Source organism: Anser anser, assembly GCF_964211835.1.
Source record: "Anser anser genome assembly, chromosome: 4".
In the NCBI taxonomy this organism is placed as follows: Eukaryota; Metazoa; Chordata; class Aves; order Anseriformes; family Anatidae; genus Anser; species Anser anser.
In genome coordinates, this window is record NC_139724.1 from 72579060 (window position 1) to 72603780 (window position 24721).

General features: G+C 40.4%; 1 protein-coding gene across 1 annotated transcript in view; it reads right to left on the reverse strand.

Annotated features, from left to right (window-relative positions):
* Positions 1-165: 165 nt before the first annotated feature.
* The window catches only part of POLR1A (RNA polymerase I subunit A), a 33709-nt gene continuing 9153 nt past the window's right edge, over positions 166-24721 (reverse strand). The window contains exons 12-34 of the mRNA XM_083834988.1: positions 24313-24540; positions 20968-21222; positions 20335-20526; positions 19485-19628; positions 18913-19096; positions 17307-17389; positions 17038-17196; positions 16616-16714; positions 15560-15712; positions 15285-15367; positions 14428-14593; positions 13700-13921; positions 12149-12363; positions 11378-11545; positions 10285-10420; positions 9370-9527; positions 8444-8558; positions 7682-7795; positions 6510-6794; positions 5901-6101; positions 5013-5130; positions 3626-3790; positions 166-970 (exon numbers count right to left, since the gene is read on the reverse strand). Coding sequence (XP_083691114.1) covers positions 870-970; positions 3626-3790; positions 5013-5130; positions 5901-6101; positions 6510-6794; positions 7682-7795; positions 8444-8558; positions 9370-9527; positions 10285-10420; positions 11378-11545; positions 12149-12363; positions 13700-13921; positions 14428-14593; positions 15285-15367; positions 15560-15712; positions 16616-16714; positions 17038-17196; positions 17307-17389; positions 18913-19096; positions 19485-19628; positions 20335-20526; positions 20968-21222; positions 24313-24540 — 3744 coding nt within the window. The 3' untranslated portion in view covers positions 166-869. The remainder of the gene's footprint in view (positions 971-3625; positions 3791-5012; positions 5131-5900; positions 6102-6509; positions 6795-7681; positions 7796-8443; positions 8559-9369; positions 9528-10284; positions 10421-11377; positions 11546-12148; positions 12364-13699; positions 13922-14427; positions 14594-15284; positions 15368-15559; positions 15713-16615; positions 16715-17037; positions 17197-17306; positions 17390-18912; positions 19097-19484; positions 19629-20334; positions 20527-20967; positions 21223-24312; positions 24541-24721) is intronic.

Below are 24721 nucleotides of genomic sequence, written 5' to 3' on the forward strand. Positions count from 1 at the left end.
TTTAACATTTCAGTCTGATTTAAAACAAATGTATAAGCAAGAAAGCCTGATTTCTGAAGAGCGGGTAATAGCTCTCGGCTATTTAGCAGACATCAAAGCAATGGCTGTTGGCCGCGTGACAAAATTCCCGTAGAAACACAGTCACAAAACACCACGTCTATAATATTTCTTTGTAATGTCTTTTATTAAGTATCCTTTTCGATATAAAACTTTAAGCAAAAATAGTTTGAAAACTCTGTTTTAAGTAATTCTCACAGGACTATTCTGTACAGTCACTGTCACAGCTGCTCACGCTGCCATTTAAGGATTAAAACCTTCACAAATGTCTCGTTTCTCGCTGTGCCAGGATCTGTTCCGTACAAAGAAGCTGCAAGGGCAGACATTGGAAGATGCGTGGAGAACCCAGGAAAGTTCTCAATTCGTGTCTTTGGCTAATAAAGAAATCTACTGTATCACAACCACGTGGCAACTGGCACCACTCACCCAGATGGAATTCTGCCCCACAGAATTCAGACGGCATAAACAGATTCTACTTTGATTTCTGCCTGCCAAGGCTGCTGCGTAGCCTGTCTGAAACCCAGCCAGTCTATTTCATCTTATTCTTTTCCACGTACGCCAATAATCTCATTTTTTACATCAATGAACAGTAAATACATGTTTCTTTGGGCCAAGGGACAGCTCCTATAGGTGCAAACATTTTCATTAAATAGATTAGGTCCATCAGGTATCCAGATTAACACATCTGTTGGCACAGGGAAGACAACTGGAAACGCAGTGTGTGCACTCGTTACAGGTACTGTAGGCACATACATACGTATGCACCTTACAGTGAATACTTTAAACAGAATCCTTAAGTTATAGACAAAACGCTATGTAAGCGGTTGCTTGAGGTCAAACAAACCAGTCCCTCCTTTAACAACTTTTCCAAGCACCAGGCACGCAGAAGGGGATCTCAGTTCGTCGTAAGCACCTACAACAGAATTCAGACAAAGTCGAATTAGATGTTTCCAAAGGTTTCTCAAAGGTCAGTGCTGAAGAGAAAGCAGTTTATTTTACATGCTCATCTGGTTCAGATGAGTTTACATACTCATCTGGTTCAGCCTCCCTAGCTCCAGAAAGGCATTGCCATCTACTGTTCAGATTGAATTTATATTTCTGAGAGCAGAGCTCCAAAACTCTTCCTGCCTCTCCCCTACAACAACACTTTTCTCTTCCCAGTCTTTGTGTATAAGCAGAGAATTAGGCTACACATTTCTAAACTCTTCCTAGGAAAGATAATTCTTCCCAGGAAAAGATAATACATTACCAATTCCAAGAGAACACAGATTTGACCTTCCAGTGAACACATTTTGCTGATTAAATAAACTGCTTAAAAAAAAAAAAACACATCAGTGAAGCAAAACCAAAAAGAAACCCTTTTCATTTGCTGTCTTTCTCCCGTGGAGCCTTTTTTCTTTGTTAGAGTGAATCCTTTTGATATGGATTTTAAGCCCTTCTGACAAGATACGAAAAGACTTTTCACTGGAGACACATTCCCTGAATTCCTTTGATTTTGTGGTTACTCATTGTAGCGAAATACTGTCACAGAAATTTGGAAGCTCTCCAGATGACACGGCTGGTCAATGCTTGCTGCATTTTGCTTTCACTGTTGTTTTTTTTTTTTATTATTATTATTTATTTATTTATAAGCAACCAGGCTGGTTTTCATTCATCCTAAATATCAGCAAGCTGCAATTTTTTTAGTAAAGCATGTTGGAAAATTGGTTAAAAAAAACAACTGTTAAACTCTTGGTAAGTTTGGGTCATCTTTCTTCTACTATGAACTAACTTTTTATTATACAGAGGATGCAGGGGAAGGTGCTGGGCCACAGCAGCGTATGGTGTGTGCTTGCTGCTTGGATCTCAGCTACAGCTGTACAAGTAAACCGCTGCTCCTAAATGTGTGCCAACTGAGAAAAGGAGAAAAAAAAAAGGTTCTTTGTTAGGTCAAAGGCGTAACTGTCCTGTTCGCTCACGTGACGTTCACAAAGAGTTATTCTCTGAGCAAACAGCCAGAAGGATCTCGCTTCCGATGCAGATGTGCTCTTGCACCAAATCCTGATCAGCAATCTGCTGGGTCACACCTGAGCTCTCGCGGTACTTCCTGCTCTGTTAGCAGTGCCCCGTGGTCGCAGCCCTTCCTATTTCTGTCTTACTGATTCAGGCCGTAAGTAGGCACAGTATCTATTTAAATGTACACTCGAGATATCAGCTGCATTAAAGCAAATTAGATCCAGACTGCTGTAATCCACATTATGACTTGGTTTCCATCTTGGGGAAATCAATAAATCCCTGCACTTGCAACCAGTGCGGCTTTCCTGCAAATTCGCCATGCCCTTCTGTTAGCATGCACTTCGTGTCTTTATTTGTAATATTATCCGTAAATGTAATCATGTTTCACCTGACAAAAACTTTATCTTATTTCTAAGTCAACATGTGCTACGATGTATATCCTGAGAAAGTGACTGCAAGAATCTTCCTCTTCTGCTCCATTTCTCTCCAAATTTACGCCTTTCCTTTCTGATTTTCAGATGATTTCTAAGTCACTTGTAACCAATACTATTCAGTAAAACCCAAGTTACCTTCCCAGACAAGGTGCAAAACAGCATTAAGAGAAAGGAATTAAGTGACAAAGTTTCCCTCCCTGACATCTGTGCCAGGCAGCTTAAGACACTAGCTGAAGAGACCGTGTTGACAGCTTTTCCCATTTGTATTAGGTAACAAAATGCTGGCACAGGAGCATCCAAGAAGGAGCATCCAACAGGCAAGTGACAAAAAACAAGAGCAAAAAGGACGTGTAATTAGTATCCAAAAAATGAGATCAAACTGTTCAGTGACACTTAAAACGCAACTTCTTTGGACGGGACCCCGAAATATAGATGGCTAGTGCCATTTAAATGCCCTAAAGGATCCATGCAGATATGTGGTCTGACAAGGCAGAGAACCCAAGAGATTTGCACAACTTCCAGAATAGCAAATAGGGGCCAGAAAAGGGTACCGTGCTCTTGGTTATCCAAAATGGCACCGGAATCCTACCATTAGCCAAATGAATGTGACCCTTTGTCTGTGGTTGGGGGGAGACCCCAAAGACAGTAAAGTTCTACAAAGCAGAAGAAATCCAGAATCAAATTAAGAACCAGGAAGACTGTTCTCACAATAAAACGGCAATTTTAAAGCAGAAGAGATGAAAACGTGGGAGTAATAACAGAGACAGGAAAACCAAGCAGAGATGACAACTTTAATGGTCTAAGCAGAGACAGAAAAAGGCAGATTTAATAGTCTGTTATAAGGCTTTGCTATAACAAACCGTAACAGTTTTAAGGTTTGTTATAAAAAAGCCTATCTAATTCTTAAAGACAGGAATCACAGACCCCACAAATTACATGTGGGAGCTGACTTCATTTAAGCTGACAGAATTTTATTAAAAATGTCTGGAACATTTTCCTAGGCAAGGACTTAATTAAAATGTTAGCCTCTGGCCTTTTTTCTAACACAATTATGCAGTACTTGAAATAGTGGAAATTTATGATGAAAACAAAGCATATGTGAAATTCTGCAGCGATATAGTTCAAACTAAACCACTTACCCATCATGGTTGCTTCCTTCAAGAATTTGTAACTGGTTTCAAACGTCATCTGTTGCAGAGGGGAGGAGCTGGACTGGATTCCAAAGCGATTCAGCGGTTTATAAACTCCTTCAAAACACATGTAATCTGCCACTAGTGAAAGGTGCCGAGGGTCTACCACAATGCCTAAGAACACAGGAAAGAGCAATCATCAGAGCACTCAAGTGCTAAGGTATTCTTGTCTAAAAAAGAAATCTGATCTAAATTAATCCCCTGGATCTAATCAACATGGAGAACATCTCTTTTAACATCCTTATGGCGACTGCAAATCTTTGTATGTAGCTGGTGTGGCTGCTCCCCTCAATTATCCAAGCTGGGCACTCCTCATTTTAATATAAAACAGTACTTCTGCAAGGCAACTAAGATGTCAAGAATGCTGCAACAAGGCAGTGTTTCACTCTACATAAAATCAGTAAGATCTACGTCATTTTTGTTTACATGCATCCAGCCAGTTGTGACAGGACAGAGCTTTTATCTTCTCACTCATGGCCTGTATTAGCTAGGCACTGGAGGCAGCAAGGTTCTGGTATTTTCTGTTTACGACGTTAGGCATCCACAAAAAAAACAGACAAACAAACAAAAACATTCAGTCTAAAAAGAAACAGTACTTATTTTTAAGTAACACTGCGGTGGCAAGTGCGATGGGAGATCATTAACAGTTCTGTCAACATTTACCTACCAGTTCTTGAACAACTTGAAGGTTGGACCATTCTGGGCTGCCAGCCGAAAAATTTGTTGGATGAGACTGGTTGCTAAAACTCCCACTGCATTAATCTTCCCTCTTTTCAAGAGTTTAATTCATAGCGTGACTTAGCTCACTTAAGGCAAATGCAACACGCCAAGCTTTAGCAGCCTAACAAGCCAGGCATCCTCCCTGAACTGGGACTCTCAGTAGTGCAGGGGGACAAACTCTCAGACAATGCAGTATCAATGCAGCTTCTATCATTTTAGGAATTACATACATTTAACTATAAAAGGACCCTAGACTCTTATCGTTAAAAAAGCTAGAATGAGGCAAGATTAATCCTATTCTCAGGGCCACTATGCACTACTAACATAGTTAAGGTTCATAGATAGATTAACTAACATAGTTAAGGTTCCTCAGATGTTAATAATTAATTCCTCTGGACTTTCCAGCTTGCACAGTAATGGAATAGAAAAAAATCTGTGATGCATGGAAAAAAAACCTTGTCTAGTGAATTTTCTACAGATTAAACAGAACTTGAATAATGAATTCTTCACAGAAGGCACTATAATCATCAGAATGATGAAAAAATGAAGTGATGTAACTGTGAGCAATGTGGCAATCATAATAAAGACCATCTTCAAAGATACAAACAAAACCTACCATATACAGCAAACACATCTTTTATTTCCTTTATAAGGACCCTCAGGGCAGACTCAATACCGTAATGCTTAGCCATGGCATGAATATCATTGGAATAAAGCCTATTCAGGTCCAAAATCTGAAAGACAAAAAAAAACAAAACAGATATAAATTAGCACAGTAACTACTCTATTTTTTCCAAGTAGCTTAAGCTAAGCTAAGCAAGCTAACGTAGTTTTTTTCCCTCCACCTTTCATTAGCTTAAACACCACCAAAAGTTGCACAAAAACAAGACAGTAGCTCAGAGCCAAATACAGACAAAAATGACACTGGAGATTTATGTTTAGGCAAGTGATCATTGTGGTTTATACACAGGTCGGAATCAAAATTCAGCACAGAAATAACTGACCTGAGTTTAGAAAACAAACAAACCAACTAACCATTCATAGCAGCAGAAGGACATGTTGAAGTCTTCCAAGAAATGTAATGCCCAGTCTGTCTCAACCAACCAGAACTCTTAACAAAAGCAGTAGAAAATATGTAGCATAAAACAATCCTCTATTTGTAGAGTTATGGGCTGGATGGCATAACAGAACTATTCATCTCCAAGTACTGCAATTCATTTAGATGGAAGAATTCCCTCAAGTAACATTTATAGAGACAGTTACAAGCATAGTGTGGAATTATCTGTCATTAGATACTGGGCTGCTGCACAAAAAAACAATTTGCAATTTACCCTTGAGAAAAGGCTTCACTGAACTCTGAACGCAGCTGGGGGAAAAAAGGAGAAGGAAGGAAGCCTAAGAGCTGAAAAGGCTACACGTCAACCCTGCTAACACCTATCATCCACCCCCTCTCCGTAGAGCACAGAAGATCACTCCAGTTCAGGATTATAAATAGACTACGTACATCAGAGTATCTGAACAGCTCTGCAAGATTTATCCCTTCAGTATGCAAAATGAGTTCCTTCTCTCCTTGCTTATTGGTACTTTCATTCAACAAGCACCGGGTGATCCCCTTCACTTCATGGATGACCGTGTTTCGTGTCAGAGAGAGAAGCAAAGAGGAGAGATCGAAGTACGCCTTCATCAATGGAAGTGTCAAGGAAACCTAAAAAGAGAAAAAAACAAAAGTGGTGTTTTTCTGTAAAAATGCTTGAGCATTAGGCTCAACAACCTACTTCTTCTTAGGCAAAAAGCAGACAAATAGGATTATCCTAATTGTGTGTTTTAGGAACATAAATGTCTGACTAGAATTATAGTCATAAATATATTTATTTATAAACAAACATGTCAATTGTCTTTTAAAAAAGTTTCATTGGGGTTTTGAAAGTCAGCTGTAAATAATTGCGTCAAGAAGAACATTTGTGCTGAGGCACGCACTTCCACTCCTCTGTACTAATAGGGGACTGCTGATGAGACAAAACAGCAGCACTCCACTGAAGAGAGCCCTGTTACAAGAGCTACGTGCAACCGTTGTGCAACCACACACAGCTGCTTCCAGGCACCACCAGCTTACCTCACACCAAAGTTCGTTTTCAGTGTCAAACGTGTAATCCTGAATTGACGGGTGACTGTTCAGAACAGCATTTATTCGCATCTCCGCTGACTTGAGTAATAGATTTCTCTCTTTTTTAGTCTGAGACGTAAAGGAAAGATGTTGAGGATCATCACCATCTGCTGCGTTCTGATCTCCTTCCTCAGCACCTTGAGCCCTCTCTTCTTTTTCTGATTCAGCCTCTTCATCTTCTGGATTCTCAGCAACGTTTTCTTCCGCATTCTCTTCCTCACTCTCATAATCAACCTAGAAGAAACAATGATGTAATTACGTAGGCCAGAGCACATGCAGAAACAAACACACTATGAAGCAGTTTTATTCATGAATATTCTTGACAGATGAGTTGCAAGTACCTTGCCTATGACACAATGAAAATGTAATCCTGTTACAAAGAGAATACAGCAGGATTCGGTTCAGTCTCTATTTCTCTTGCTGTTATTTCTCGATGCAATCGTGGATGCTATAGCTTATTGCCACTGTGGCAGAATTATTATTATTATTTATTTTTTTAAGCCCCAAAAGGCTCTTCCCATAATCTAGCTCTGATGATTGGAGTCCCTCAGGATTTTACTCTTGCTGAAACTGCAGCTGACCATTCTTTGTACAATAATTATGAAGTAGTAAGCATGGAATGAACACTCACAGACAGAATATTTATAACAACTACATTGTAGTTTTAAACACAACTAATGACGTGAAAATAGCAAGACATAAGGTTAAGTTGAACTACAGCACAGACAACCTGATTGCCAGACGCATCTATCCAATAGCTGAAGAAGGGGGCTTTGAATAAAATCTGAAAGATCTCTTCCATCTCTAACTTGCACAGTTCTTTACTGCTCTTAAAAGAGTAATTAGTAAAATAAGAGTTCTTAAAGAACTACAGGGACCAGGCCCAACCATAATAAGCACATCACCAGAAGTCTCAGCCCACATTTCCTGCTACAGATTTCTCCCCCCATCCAAATTAAAACTGATCAGCACAAACCAATGACTTCCCTAAGCCTTTTACTTTATTATTATTGGCTTTCTTGCTGGCGTTTAGCTTCTATAGACATTATCCTTCTCAAACTCAGACCAAAACAGTGGAAACAGAATTCAAGTGCAGTACTGAGCACCTATGAAATCATTACCTCTTCTTCCTGGTTCTTCCTCCGTTTTGCTTCTGTAGCATCACCATCCCCTTCATCAGCTTCTGCATCAACAATCTTCTCTTCCTCTTCGGGAGCTTCCTGACTATTTTGTGCCTAGAAATCCATAACAGATGAGACAATCAGGCTGACTCTGCTGTAAAGCATGAACTGTATCCAAAGGCTTTAGGCAAACATTCGTAATTTAAAAATCCCCTGTCCATCTTTATGGCAGACATCCCCTGTTCTACCTTTAAGAACAAACTAATTTCTAAAATAACACTACTGTAAAAAACAAACAAAAAACCTCATATTAGTGATAGCTGTCATGTTAAACCAGAATTTCTACAAAATATATAAGCTATTGCTCTGCTTATATGACAGTCCATATTGGGAAAAGGGTGGCAGAAGGAACATGCAAAAGCTTTTCAACGAATAAAGGACCTTCCCCCAAAGGTTTTGACAGGCAGTGCTGTGAAAGGATCTTGTTCTGATGGCAGAGAGTGCTAAGTTTTTATCTCAGTGCAACTAAAACAAGTATTATCACATGCTGAGAATGTGTAAGTAAATTAGGATTATATGAAACGACTATTTCCTTGTTAATTTGATAAGGATACAAAGAGAATTTATACATAAAGAAACTGATTAAGAAGTAATTTAGTATTCACACAATAAGTATTCACATCAAAACAAGCGATGTCAAATTCCAGTTCTCAAAAATGGGTAAGGAAAGGGAGGCACATTTCAGGTAATGTTTTTCTGTACCTTGTCTCCATCACCATCTAAATCCTTCCGAGTTGCTTTCCGTGTACTGACTTCAGTAAAAGATGCCATCTTCGCATTCTTCCGTTTAATTGTTTCCAGGACAATTTTAAAGAATCTGAAAGAAGCAGCAACCCAAGAGGTCCAAGTTCAGCAATACTGCAGTCAATTTTGAACTATCATAAACAGAATGTATTTTAAGAAGCCGGTCAGCTCATGACATAACATATTCCTTGGTGCATACAAAAATGTTTCTAGGGTAAGACAATTGATTTTTTTTCTTGTCCCTTTCCCATTTCCTTGGGAATAAAAGTTTGGCATCACCTCTCTTACAATTACAGATGTAGTGATGCATCCAAAGGTTATAACCTCATCTAGACATAAATTCAGCACATCATATTGACCTTCAGAAGAGATAGCTTACTTTTGGACATTTAAAATTATTTTTTTAAACCAACAAGCACATCCAACATTGTTATATAAAGTAACTCAGCTTGAATGAAGAACAAATCAGTGAAGTGTTTTTTTTTTTTACTTTCTTCTTTGAAAACAAACAAAAAACCCAAAAGTTTTATTTATTCTTTATGAGAGCAAGGGATACTTAAAGCATTCAAACATTTTTGCTGCTAATAAACACGTAAGCATCCAAACATGAGGAATGCAACATTGCTTATACAGGCTCTTCTCTTGAGTATATCAGAGACACAAGAAAGATCTGCCTCAACAGAAGTCTGCACTGTAGCCAAGCCACAGATATACAACCTTACTCGAGACAAAAATCCACCATGTAGATGCTTCTGCAAGCATGTCTTCAGGACACTGCTGCTCTGAGAGCCATAACAGCAATAATAAACAACAAATAATGACCCCTAGAGCCCACAGAAGGGCAAAGGAAAAACAAACATGAGAGCATCTGAAAGCAAACTAACCTTGTTTCCATAAAGTGCAAGATGTCCCTGGGCTTCACACATTTCTCCTCCCGGTAATACTCATGGGGCAAGAAATGGAATTTGATTTTGTAGAGGCGGTGCCTGTCCTGCTTGCTCTTCACTCGCAGGCATTCCTCTAACTCAACTTTCTGCAAAACCTACAGAAGCAACAAGTAGGAATATAACTCCTTTGGTGAAGGCACTTTATTTACTTCCTGCAACTCCAGTGCCTTTCATGAGACCAGAATTACACAAGACTAACTGGAAAACTTTTCTGTGGGCTTTGTGGCAGCTCCTAGGGAAGATGACTACCTTACTGCAATCTTTCTGGCTTAAGCTGCTCCCAACAATTAATTTAGACAATGCTGGGAGAACAGGCTCACCTCCTGTCCCACTTCTGTACAAGAGGCCACACTTCTTAGGGGTTCAACAGCTTCGTTTTATTGCAGCATGTTACTTGCTCATCAAACATGAGAGTATTTCAAGTGAAGCTGACTTAATTCTATCCTTGCTGCTTCCTAACTTGAAATAAGACAGAAGAGGACAGGGCATGCAGGCATGAGTCCAAGGAAAAGCCAAACAAGACTACAGCAGTAAATACAAATCCTCCCCTGCATTATACTATTGCTATGCCAAAGCTATTACACTTGCTTTACACTCTACAGTTTGCATCCTGTGATGATGCTCTACAGATTAAATTGATCTTACGTCTCATATGGCCACGGTAACTCCAGCTCCTCTCAATGTCTCATACATTCAGTAGGCAAGAGGTGAAAAGAAAGGACCCACCTTATCTCGCACCCACAGGTGAGCCTGCAAAAATGGAAACTGCTGCAAAGCCAGACAAATCCATAAGCTCAAAGCAGAAATTGTGTTTTGCAGACTCTCTAAGGATACACTGAATAGGTGGCTCACCTCAGCTAAGCTCACTCTTGTGAGCTGTTTCTTAAGCTGCTTCACCTTCTTGTGAGCTTTCTTGGTATTAAGCACAGGAACGCTCATTGTTGGTGTTTTAATATTTGCACTGGCTACCATCAGTATTTCCCGCAACCTTTAAATAAAGAATGATCCTTCAAATGAAGCAATAAAAGCACTCCACAATCAAATAAACATCTACTTCATTTAATAAGACAGCATGCAGCAGCATGCTTATCAAATAAACCAGCATGCAGCAACTGCCAGTCCCACCAAAACCATACATATCGGGAGTTGTGGTTACCATTGCACCACTCCTCTCCACTTCCCTGGTTCCTCACCAGGCACAGCTTTACTGACTCCATTAGATTATCGCTCCAATTACGGGAAAAAAAAAAAACAGAGATGGTAATAAGTTGTTCCCAGAACAGAAGAACTAATGAAGCCTGTTTCCTACAGATGCATAATGTATGCTCCTCATGCCTTCTCCCTCTCCCCTGCTGCACTAAAGTGACACAGCCGTCTGCCACCTCATCCCTCACACCCATTTACAAGGCCATGGTCAGCACCCATGCTATTCAGAACAAGCTGGTGACTGGCTGGTAAACGTGTGTGTGCTTGCAAAGTGCCTGTCAGTGCACGGAAGAGCCAGGAGAAACCTTGCCGCTATAAAACAGGTCTCCTTCTGTCAAGGTGATGATAATCCTGCAAGACTTTGTAGTCATTTGCAGTGAAATTTTTCGTGTGAAAGCCGAACAGGCTTACAAGATACTAGGGGGAAGAAAAGGTGAGCAGAGGGCAAACCCACAAAGCATGGCTTCTTTAGGCTTTTGCTGTGCCGAATAAAAAACAGAAACAAAAGAAGTCATTTGTTATACACCCAGTAAGAGATCTCCATAGATCTTTTGTGTCTGGAAAGTGAGCCAAAACACCCATAAAATTGTACGACATGGAGATATTTCTGAACAGGTACAATGCGCAGTTAAACTAAAGGATCATTTGCTCTCCAGATCACACACACCTGCCAGTACGGTAAAAAATTATTTAAGTGCCAAAAATGGCAAAGGACCCATTGAGAAAACAGGTTACTCACCTTGGAATACCCAAAGTCACATTCATTTCACCTCTGCCAGCAAAATGGAAGGTGTTCAGAGTCATCTGTGTGGAAGGTTCCCCAATACTCTGAGCTGCAAGAAGACCCACAGCTTCTCCTGGGTCACAAAGAGATCGTTGCCACTTTAAATACAACAAATCCTTTAATCTGAAAGGCATTAAATAAGCAGATATTTAGCTCAACATAAAAAACTCAGTGCAGACTGAAACATTCCCAGTTCAGTGAAGTTACCTCTTTCAGCCAATTTCTATTGGTAGGCTATGGATAAATACACTTCAGGAACTGTAAAACTGTATTTGATCCTAATTTGATCTGACAAGCACAGCTCATTAAGACAGAACTGCGAGCTTAGGACAAACTGTCTTCTACTGCTAATTCCCACATTGTCAAAAGAGAATTATTTACACTCATTTCCTCATCTCAACTGTCTTGCTGACTCCAAGATGTGGCAAGAGCATATTTTCATTTTTAACCGTTGCATATGGGAACGCCCCTGTGCTGCTTTTATTCTACAGTCTTTGCCAAAGTTCTTACCAGCATGGAAAACTCAGGTTTGGAACAGACAACCTGAGCCTCTCCTCTAGGCACACTTAGCTTTCAGGAACCATTCTGAAACCCTCAACTTTGCTTCACAAAGGTCACAACAAAAAACATGATTTGAGAAAGACTTTTCATCTTTATGAGCAAACTCAGTCCAAAAATACTTTTTTGGGGCTCAGCACAGAAAAGTAAGCATAGAGAAGTTACTACCTATCAGAAGGAAGTGCTGGTTGCATGCAACTTCCTCTGTTCTCACATTCCCATTTCTTGATATAATCTTTGACTCCATTTTCGAATGTTTCTGAAACAGATGCAAAATGTGTATCTGGACGCCAAACTGCAAGACTTGGGTCAGGACACTTATTTGTCTTCTTTTGGTATTTTCTTCGCTTCTTCTCATCTAGTTCATACCACATCTTCAATAACTGGAAAAAAGAGAGAATTTTTAAGCTGGCTGGTTCAGCCACAGTAAGACCAAAGCAAAATATCACCGCTTCCACCAGCAATCTAGCAATAGAGAAGGAGGAAAAGACTACCTGCAAAACACTTAAGGGTGTATGGAACACACAGTAGAGAACAACTCAGCTACAAATACAGCATTCTCCATTTTTTGGTACTTACAATTTTAACCCCAAATGTCTTCAAAATTCTCTATACACTTGAAATCAAATATATACCCATGGTAACTACTTCAGAAACCAGTGAAATACAACTAAGAATGCTTTTAACTTGGAAGTGAAACCCCTTGACTCACTTTAATCTTTATTTCTAGCTGACTAGCACCTCACCCGTCCAAAGCTAGCATGACAGAAGAGCTTTTCTTGTTTTCAGTTGTCTACACTCAACCTCAGGAGTCCAGAAGAAACCTTAAACACAGCTTGCATCTTATACATGCTCATCTTTCTTTTTTCTATTCTTCAGTTGGCTAGTCTTTCAGGTAACACTTCATATGTTGCATTTAAGAGAGGAAAAAGTTAACGCTGACTTCAAAAAAAAAAAAAACAGGACAGAAAATGAGCTTTTACAAGCTTTGCTGCTAATGAAGGAGAAGCTGCCTTGTGACATAGTAATCTGTCCACTGAGCTTTATAATATACTGAGACAAAGATAAATATATATCCTTTCCTACTTACTGCTGAAAGAAAAAAGCAAACGAATCCCCATGCCAAATTGTTCTGGGTGGTATCAGATGCACCAATAGCAACATAAATTCAGCATAGCTGAGTAAATATACCAGTGACAAGGCCTAACATTTGCAGACACTTAAGTTTATCTCAACACCTTCAGTTTGGAGTTTCATGCAAACTGTCCACACCACAACAGGGCAAATTCATTGTGAAAGCAAGGCTGTGAAGCAGCACCCGTTTGCATTTTGTGGCCATATATTCATTCTTTGATAGAAGCCATATATATTAGTGCCCTGGTGTACAAGAATACATAAGCTTACTTTTTGAAACAGCAGGGCTGGCTCAAGAGATCTACTCTGTGTAAAACACGCGAAAATACCCCTATGGGCTGTTTTCTAAAACCAGTTTTACCTCAATTTTTGGCCTCTGTCCTAGCTCTATGGCCCACAGACTTTAAGCAGTAACAAATGAATCTCAGTTTCATTACTCACACAGCTGACATATGATCCCTTCAAAAGATAGCTTGTTTAAGTAGACCTTGAAACACATTGGAACAACAAAAAAGTCACTGAATTCTGCAACTTTATCAAAAAAAAAAAAAAGGGGCTAGGTCAATTCAACTGCTTCCATGTTACCTGTAAAGTAGCAGGATCTCTTCCATTTTTGCTTTCTCCTCCTGGCATCTGTGCTTTTACACTTGCCATTTTCTTCTGGGAAAACATCAGAAAACCTCCTTCTCTTTGCACAGAGTTCTGGTGCCTGGCTTGCCACTTTCTGATGGCTTTGAACTGCTGATTGGCTTGGTGAGACTCCATCCTTGCTAAAGCTTCATCCAGATGGTTTGTCTTCTGGATCACCTACAAGAAAGTTACCTTTATGATTACTTTCCTTTCTATACTCGTGGTAGCTGAACAGGCAGAGCAAACTGAATAGGTATTTACTGCAATTCAAAAGGTTCAGCTGCAGTAAAACAATTTTCAAATCCATATATTTTTATGTGACTAGTGCCACTCTTCTCTAAGTAGCAACTGAAATGACACTGGTAAAAGGAAGTTATCAAACTTGAGAGGCTGAACTGTAACATTGTCTGAGTTGATAAGAATCCAACTGCAGAGTGCAAATAGAAGAGACAGTATGGAGAGCATGTGATGCTCTAATGAATTTCAAACTTCTTAAATCATTCTACAGACTTAATAATCACTTCCATAAGTCAAAAACAACGGCAAATAAAAATGTAGCATAGTCTGAAAGTGACATGCAAACACCTATGCCACTAGATCACTAACGGACATGCCAAAACTTAACCACACATTTCAGTCTTCCCCTTTACACCATATAAATAGTTAAGATTTAAGTGCTCTACCTCATAGTTTTCAGCAATGAAAGGAAACTGCTTGGGCTGTAAGAATTGAGTTTTAGGGATATCAAGGCCATCTTCTCCATATAGAAACTGCACAACACTGCCATCACTATCACGTACAGTCAGGTCATACTGAACCACCAGTCCTTCCAGATGTTTTATGATACACCTATCTCAAAGAAAATTAAAAAATGTTGAGGCTACACAGTAACAAGGATGATAACTCTAACACGACAAATACTGTTTTCACTAAAATGTTAATTGCACTTAAGGACCTATCAGGAATTCTACAAGCAAAAAATCTTAGACATGACATACAAACAAAACGTGTAATGATATTGCAATGTTTTCTGCATGTTGCTCTATCCAACTTCCTTGGACTGAAGAACCTTAGAACAAAACAGCAAGTTATTTGCTATTTCTGTTATCACACGAACAGCTGTGTGCAAGAAGGCAGCCCTCTTTTAGAATTCCTCACTACCCTCCAAAACAATTTAGAATTCCCACCTTCTTCTATATACTGCAGGTGTGGCCTGAATAAAGATGAGCCCCACAATGTGGCCTAAAAAACTGAGTTGCCAGGAATATGTGCATCTTTCCTCTTCCCAGGAAAGAGAATTCTCCACAAGGAGAAGCTTCTGCTGCTGCTACGTGCCAGAGATAAGTTAAAGATAATAAAGCTCCACTTCACCAAGTCTTCTAGAAAGTCACCTTAGACCAAACATTTCTAACAGCAAACTTTTTGTGAAAAGTGAGTACGCTATGAAGCTAATCTAAGCTACTTAAGTGCTTGCTCCCGTCTACAATACTTCAGGAAAAAGTACATTTTAAAGGCTGGAATTCTTTAATAAGCCCCTTACCTTTGCAGGTACCCAGAACGGCTGGTTTTGACAGCTGTATCCACAAGACCTTCCCTGCCAGCCATGCAGTGAAAGAAGAATTCCTAAACATAAGCACAATCCCATGAGCATTCTGCTGACAAGTACACAAAGAGTGGTAATTCATACTCTTTCTGAAAAGCTGCATTTGAAAGCAGGGTAAACATAGCTGATTTATCTATCACTGCAAAAACTCTGTATTAAAATAGCAAGATCTGAATAAATTTCAGTATAAGCAGAATGAGTATTAAGCTTACAGATGGTTTGATTCCAGTGAGAAATCTGCCAGTCACGAATCCTCCTGAGCTAGGTGAGAAATCGTAAGGTTGGAAACACGGCAAAGACTTGCCAGATGCCATCAGTGGGGGTCTTCGACCTTCCAACTCAATCTGGCCCAGCAAACAAGAAATCTACGTGTGGACAGCAAGAGCACAGGCAAGAAAAAAAAAAAAAAGGAAACATCACTCTTCCATTAAACTTTTTGCTCACGTAAGTGCAATGCTTCTTCTTGAAAAACTTAATAAAGCAATTACGTGTACGCTAAATGTTATGTTCATTAAGTGTTCTTGCTACTGATGGACAGTAACGGCATGTGGATCTCATCTGGTCTTTTTAAATAAAGTTATTCCAGCCCCTTGACTCACCCTCAACACTTCGATTCACGTTCTGTATGAATATTTTAATACAAATAGATGTAAAACTAAAATGTTTTAAATAATTAGTTCCCTTCATTACCATCACCACCTCCCAGCAGTGAACTAAAAACAGAACAAAACAAAATAAAACAAAAAAAACCACAATCAGCCAACCAAACAAAACCTCTCTTGACCTTTGGTACTGTAGATAGCCTTTTTATACAGTGTATTTGGTGTGTGTTTCTGCATTGCAGAAGGCAAAATGAAAAAGCATTGTTGCCATTTCCACTAAGTTCAAAGTAAGATTTTGTTGTTCCTATTTAGCAGTGGAAGAAGGAAACTGAGGGGTCAGTTTCCAGCAAGAGCCAGGGGAAGTTCTTTCTCCTGCAGGTTTGTTTGTATTATCTGCAGCATTCCTTCCAACAAGGAGGCCTGCAGTTTCTGTAAATCCTAATGTACTAAGAACTGCTGCAAAAAAAAAAAAACAGTAAAATTATCTGCTGAGGTCTTTATTATATTCTTCCCAAATTTTTCCATGCAAGAACTTGCATTCCCAAAGCCCACAATAAAAATCTTGCATTGCAATTAGAGAGTCACACAAGACCTACTCAGTAACTTGCACTCTTGGACAAATTACATCAATATATGTAGCTGCTCAGTAATTATAACTGTCATTACCTGTACTGTATTTACAGTGGACCCTTTGGCTCCTGACTGTACCATCAATTGCAAATTGTTCTCCGGAAAGCTCCTGTGCAGACCAAGGGGCATACAAACCTAAAGAGTTGGAATCGTGGCGAGGGGAACAAAACAAAACTATTAGTAATAAAACAATGAACCAAAGCAATTCCTGTCAAAGGCTTTAAAAAGTAAAACCAGGACAAATCACAGGCAGTCCTATTTATCATTTTAAAAGCATCTTGAATATTAAGCCATCTTATTCAGGGAGGACAAGGTTGAGGTACTGGGCAAGGCAGTATGCGACGCCTAAGCTGGGGACAGATGGAAAGCTCCAGCCTCCAGAACAGTCAGGCACCCCTCATCAACATGAAATTAACTTTCCAAACAAGATTAGTATATACAGATGCCTCGATGCCAACCTTGTTAACTTCATTGTTATAATTGTTTACTTCCTCCTTGAATTTCAGATCAACCATGTTAAAATCCCTCTGGTCTTTGCAGAGATGGGCATCCTGCCACTTCCCTTGGACCTCCTCACATGATGTTGCTTCTGGCAAATTAAGAGCAGCTCTAACAGCCTGAAAATAAAACAAGGGGTTTTTTAGGTGCCAAGCACACATGATTACATACAGCAGATTTTCTAATTTTTTAAATTATTATGAAAAAAAGTTCTGCAAAAACGACTTACTTCAATACCATGCTGGTTTGATTTTTCGATGATTTTTTGTCTTTTCTGGTCTGCTTCAGGTTTAACCAAGATATCTTCAATCCCTGTTAAAGAAGACAGACAGACCACATAATAATCCAGCCAGAGAAACAATTGAGAAGGTATTCACCACTTCCTGCAGAAGTCACCAAAAATGGTCACTAAAATGGATAGAATACATGATGGATGCGGAGAGACTGAAAGAGATGCATTTGTTTGGCTTTTAAAGATAGACAGAAATAAAAATTTCTTCAAGAGGAAAAAAAAATATCACAGTATCCAAGATCAAATGCTGGCCAAGAGAGATTGCAGAACTGCCATCCCTGAAGGTACTCACTTGACTGGACACAGCCCTGCACAAGCTCACCTGGCAGGACTTGCTTTGAGCAGAGAGCTGCGTTACATCACCTCCATGGGTCCCTCCCAGGCTAAATTATTCCAAGGCTCTACATGTTCAGCACTTCTATGGGGACCAGTGGACTCTAGTATTGAGTTGCGCATGGGTTTATAAAGCAAAGGAGCTTATGATCCCATTACAAGGCTCTTCACTGTCCAGTCCTTGCTCTCCTCTTCCCATTACAAACTTGTCTCCTCTTCAGGGACTCCTTCTGAACCTCACTCATCTCATCTCTAAGACTCATTTTGTCAGTCCTAAATCATCTCATCTTCACCAAACACTAGGCTCCTGCTCCAGGCCCACTTCCCTTTTTCTGATGTTTTAAAAATCTAATGATCCCAGGCTCTTCACTCATTATCTCCGTCAAATGAGCTTTTGCGCCCTTGCTCTCAAGAAATATTTTCTGTATCTTAGAGGCAATTAATCGTCTTTCTTCAACACATCTCCCCCTTTTCCCTGGTTCCCAGAAGACCAGTGTTTCCTCACTGCTGCCAAAGCTTACTACTGCTCTACGTAACTTCAGGCGATTATGTTGTGCCTTCACAAGTGATTTTAAACTCTCCTGATGCTACATACTATAAATTTTTCATTAGCATAAGAACATCCTGCAAAGCTCGACATGGTCATTTGAAATATTTTAACTACTGCAAGAAGAGGGAGCAGAGTAAGGGTCAATTTTTTATTGACTGCCAAGTGCGTTTTTGTATGAGTTTGCAAAGCTGTAATGAAAGTCAAATATTTACCAAAAGTTTTACAGTAGAATGAGGTATGCAAGACTTGACTAATAACCCCTCAAAGTCCTCCCATCTCACTTATCAGTTGTTATGGTTTCTGTGCAATCATTCTTTTCAGAGAAGTAAAAAAAACATGGAGCCTCATAGGAGGTTTTGTCAAAATAAAATTTAAACACAGGACATTTACACGCTTCACACTTTGATCAGGCAGCACAGATGAGAGAATTTAATGGACATCCTTAAGATCATACTTTCCCTTTATGCTTAAAAGGCCAGCTATGTAGAAAACAGGAGTGAGGGGAAAAAAAAAAGTTGGCAAACAGTGATCCCAGTCAAAGACACTGTCTTGTGGAAGTTTATTTACAGAACTCTTGGCGTGTGTTCTACCCAACACTGTCTGTTTTATACCTCATGAGGTGTTGCAGCACCCTGGTGAATTAGTCCATGTGTTACTCACCCATTGTAAATCCCCTGTAAAGCTGCAGATAAGCAGTAAAGAGACGTCCCAGACACGTTAGCACTTTCCCACTCGTTTCACCCCCGTAGATTTCATAGCAACAGTGGACCAGGCCATAGGCAGAGCTGCCAAAGTGAGCTTTGTCCAACACGCCACAAAGTAATTCCCCGTTTTTAATAATAACCTGAAAAAGAAAACACAACTCTTCAGGAAAAAGGAAATTTTGATCCCAATATGACCTTTTCAGGATTTTCTGAGTAAGAAAGACACATGAAAAAGAGGCTTTAGGTCAAAAGCTTTAAAAGCCGACATATTGGCAAACAGTTAAACATATCCACCAATACTACCTATTTACCTGTACTTAAATGGAATCCGCATCAGGCAGGACTAGAAGAGAGTTTTTCTTTATACCCAAGCCAATTCTCTAATTACCACCTTCTGTCAGTAAGTATCTTTCAATTCCTGTTTTTAACTTCATCATCTTCCTGCTTCCCTCCTCATTCCTCCACTCCATACACATTCAGATTAAAACGCATCCCAGCCCAGCCTCCAGAGTTGCAGCACCAGCATACCTGCGATTCACACATTGAATCAAGATTTAGACATCTGTTTGCAGGTCCCTTTATCCAGGCTCTTCCACCAATCTTCGCTTTTCCAGTCAAATTCAGTGGGACATGGTTTTCTGGAATTATGTTTATTAACAACGTAGAAACAACCTGTAAAGAAGCAGAAAGAATGGCAGGAAGTATTTATTTCCCATATTCCTTTCTCACTGTAAAGAATTTGGCAAAGAGGAGGAAACCAACAATCTATGCATGTATTTTTCACTGACAACAAATCTTTAAAAGCTCAAAAATCTCATGCTTACAAGACAGGAATATGCTCTTGCAACTCTAGCATCTGCAAGATCAATGAGACACAGTTACTCAGAAACAAACGGCACCAGTGCTTTTTTTGTTTCCTTGTTACTGGGAAAAATAACTGTCCATCCACTTGGGCTTCTCAGATACTACATCAACATAATGATGATCTCAACAAAGAATTGAAATACCAGAGTATTTACCTAAAACCTTCAGCTCAGAGGTTTAAAAGCAGCAGCTGGTGTAACTTTACTCTTCCACTCTCAGCAAGCTCTGCTCACTGTGATCGACAAATTCCTTCTCTGCTCTGATGCTTGTAAACTGCAGCATTGTTTCTATCTGCAGCACTGTTAAGAGCTACAGGTAAAAGTACTATGCCAATTCTGTCATTTTAAATGTAAAGAGACTCTCATAGCCTTGGTGAGAATACAACCAAGATCTGGTTTTGCTTAGACAACAGGATCCAGCTTTTCAACAGTCCCCATCAGCACTGATTTTAACACTAGTGTTCTGCTTGCTTTGGAACCACCAGCGTTCTTTAACCCAATAAACTATAAACTACCTGCTTCCCTGTCCATAGCCGTTGTGGTTTCATAATGGCAGGAGGAAATACTTTAATTCTTCCTTTTTTGTCCGTCAGTCCCCGGTAAACGAGCTCCATGTATTGCTCTCTCGTGAAGAAGCAGCCCCGGGTTGTCATGCTGACTCCAGATATCATGTGATCCTGGATCAACCCAGGAAGCGGCTTGCCATCCTAAAGAAATTTGGAAGAAAAAAGGTTTGGTGGGGGTCAAGTGTTAGCAGCTCCCCAGATTAATCCAGCTGGATACAAGCACCAAAGTCCCTTCTGAAGAATGCTTCATTACTGTACAGCTCTCTTTTAAATCTCTCCTAGGCATTGACAATTAAAAGGAACAGGATTGTTTAGATGTGATGTGCCCTCTCTAAAAGAGAGAGAACAACTCAGTTTGGGGAGATTAGAAGCAGTTAATAATGCCTGAACAACAAAAATCCACTGAAGGAAAGAGCATATCCAGTAAAAAATGGGAACAGGAAAGAAAACTGGAAATAATAATAAAAAACAAAACTAAAAAGAACAAATTTCATCTCGCTTATCCATAGAAAGACCAACAACAAAACATTTTAAACAATGCGATTTCATATACGAAGAAGTTTGTTTGACAGTTTTATTTACCTTTGGAACTAGATACTGTTCATCAGTAAAGGCTAAAGTGTAGGCCTCTGCTCTACCCAGCTCGCTTTGTGGAAAATGGGCATTCATTTCGTCACCGTCAAAATCAGCGTTGTAAGCCTTGCAGTTGGCATAGTGAAGCCTCAGCACTTTTTCTCCAGGCAGGATTCTGGCCCGGTGAGCTTGGATGGAGGGTCTGTGAAGAGTGGGCTGGCGGTTCAGCAAGAGGACGTCTCCAGTTTTAATGTGACGACAAACCTGCAAGAGAATTCCAGCTGATGTCTATAAAACATTTCCATGCGTGCCTCTGGAAAGAATGGATCTTAAAACACACGTGCATTCAAAGCATTTTCTTTCTAGTATTAACATCCCGTGCAAAAGGTTTAAGAGAATCAATCAAGACTACTTACTCCCGAAGCTCTCTGCTCTCTACCAAACCACAGTCTAAGCCTGCTTTGTGCTCCATTAACACCCACAAACCACAGCAATCAAACCAAGGTAGCCGCGTGCAAGCCACACCCTACCAGGCTCCCCTCTCCCCTGGCAATACGGGCATCAAAGACTGAAAAAGGGAAATTCTGTTATTTGTAAGTGAGAAAATAAACCAAATTTACCCAAACTGATAGTACCTGTCACCATACAGCCAGTGCTGGACAGCTTGGAACAAGATAGTATGACCAGGTAGCTGGAGCAGAGGCAGGGAGCCCTGAGTTCTAACTTCATGTTTGAATAAAGCACAGGGCGGAGGTCACACAACAAATTCTCATCTAGAACACAGCCTCTCAAAACAGTCTCACTTTAATGTCTGTCAGTATACACATGCTATAATAAATCCATCAAAGTGATCATCAACAGCTCCAGATAACCTGTTCGTACAGTCTAAATACTCAGTGCTTATTCAATATATGAAGATTTCAGCAGGCATGCTGCTATTTCCAGGAGTTAGGAGCAAACAGAGCTTAAACACGTTGTGCTTAACATTACAGAATGCATTCACAGCCTGGTTTGTGGGAGTCTCCAGCATCTATTTTATCAGTGAGCTCAATTTTCACATCTGTTTTGCAGGTCATCATCCCAGTAAAAAAAATGCCAATGTGAAAATCTGAAGTTCTTCTTCCTGAGCAGGACTGACAACCCTAAATCCACACAGCTCTGCAGCTGTGACAGATGCAATTTTGCAGTCTCTGGTTCAGTAAGCACCCAAGGAATTACTAATGTCCTCTCCAGCCCTCATGAATCACACCAACGCTTTGTAAGCCTCAAGCACCACCCGGTATGCGAGGAGACCGGGTGGCATCCTTGCTGATCCCACTGAGACACTCAGTCTGGGGCCTCGTAACAGTGTGGAATGTAAGGGGGAGATAATTTATTCCTTGCAAGTAAAGAACCTTTAGATTGACTTTATCCAATGCTTTGTTTGGAAATGCCCACCAAGTTCAGAATTGGAGCCAAAACTTAAAACACCCGAGCCCTGACGTTTGGAGGCCCTCCAAAAACCTGTTTTCCTTCACTGTGTATTTCCCACGTGTAGGATTATGTGTAGCCCTGGAGGGTTATTCTCAGCCTGAAAAATATACATTAAAAGAGGGGCTCTTTGCAGAAATTCAGGTAAGAGAAGAAAACAGTGAGAACTGAGCTGTCCAACGATTTACTACTCCATTTAATGAGCTTCCTACATGCATTTATTTGAGTCAGAACTGACCAAATTCTAACCTTTAGGATACTTTTATAACCTGACAATCACGTAAATCTGACAATCCTGTATGTTATTTTCCTCACCAGATAGTCACAGTTATACATTTGCAAAGCATGCTACCCAGTTATTACTGGAAAAACCTTAGCTTTAGCACTGCAATTCACAGATGCTTTTCTGCCATAGCACAAAACTGTGAGAACTACTTTCAAATGCCACCCAAATTAAAACAAATTACGATGCCAAGGAAAAAACTGCTCCACCTGTACAGTTCATGAAAGCACTTCGGAGCTAACGCCCTCTCCCTGAACCACTGTAGTGTTCAACAGGATATTCCCTCTTCTTGCTCTTGCCCTTCTGCTTCACATGATACCAAAAGCAGCTCCTTTTACTCGCTGTCTTGGATATAAACCTCTGCCAGAGGTCTGCACATACTGTTTGCCCTGATGAACCCTGAGGAGAGAGGATGGCTTTTGAAGGTGAAAGCTCAGCCACCACTTTTACTTAACAGCCACCTAGGCTGGAAGCCAGAAGCGCATGGGTTCTTCTTGTCTGAAAATAGACCTCTTCTTAAAAGGCTTCAGGCTCATCCAGGAAACAGAAGCAATACAGAATTTGCAAGAGCACTGTACTATTACGTTTATCTCTGTGATAGGTTCTGAAAGAAGAGACATCACAGAAATGCTCAGTCTTAAATATCAAATCTATACCCCACTTCTACTAGAGACATGGGTGAATAGCAGTGTGAAAAGACCATTTGCCATTTCCACACCAATTCTCCCCAGCGCCTAAGCAGCACGTTGTCAACGCTTGCAAGGTGGGGAAATATCATGACTGAGAAGTTTCCAAGATTGATTAAGCGGCAGCACAGAGAACTCAAATCCTCCAGCAGCTCCAGAGAAACAACTGATGTTAGCACCAAGCACTGCACAAATGTTAACGTCCGTACGAACAGACGGGCATCAGTGGGGTTGGTTTTTGCTTTGCCATCTGCAAAATGAGATGGTGAAGGGGAGAGGGATCCTAGGTTACAGCAGGCAGTACCAAAAAAAACAACACTCCTCCCCTAGTCCGTGCCACTCCCAGCATGGCTGATGAAAAAACAGAGGACTCGACTCCATACTTGATCATGGGCACCCCATCGTGGCACACAGGTCACATCAGCTGCTTGTGGTGCACCTACTCTACAAACACACTGAATTTCGGCTACCGCCACGAAACTGCTCCAAATACAGAACATTTCAGTAGTTCTAAAGGGAATGAAAAAACTCTAAAATTGGCTGAGAAGGGCAGGGAGGCAGGGGAACACAAAAGCATAAGAATATCTTTCATACTACTGAGACTTTCCAAGAATAGCCAGCTGTAAGCGAAAGACTCGTCAGCATCTTGACAAGAGGAACACCACACACTGCACATTAAGAGATGAGTGAAATTGAGGATGGAAAAATGGTTATTAAAATTTGAAAAAGGTATCAAGCTTTTCTTCTCACATACTCCCTCAACCTTTTCCAAGCCACCTACTGAAAGACAAGACAGTGCTGCTCAGGGAGTCTTTTGGAGCTTGTTAGAACCACTACCATAGGCAGTATTATTACTTAAAAAACCCACCACACAGGTAGGATGGTTCTGCCAAGCCAAGTCTTTGTCATACTCACAATCTTCAGTCCTGTCGGGGGTGCCCCTGAAGAAGGGGTAAGAAGCTGCTTAGCTATGGCTTCCCTCTGGGTCAGGCTGCTGGCACTCAGCACCGTACGAGAGCCGTCCTCGTTAATGACCATGGAGGCCCCAGGGTGAACCTTTGGGCCGTTTATGACAGCTTGCCTCAGCTCTTTGACATTCCAGGGAGTGACCGGCTGAGGGTAGGTCAGTTTGGTAGCAAATACCTAGACAGGAAAGAAAAAAAAAAAAAAAAGAGAAATAACTAGTTGTTCAGCTTTCATTTAGAACAGAAGTCACTGAGGAAACAGGGTCAAACGTTAATTCAGACAATGTAAACATAAATTATTTGAAGATTTTGGGTGCATCCCCTCAACCTATTGTCATGCCAAATGGACATGTTTCTCT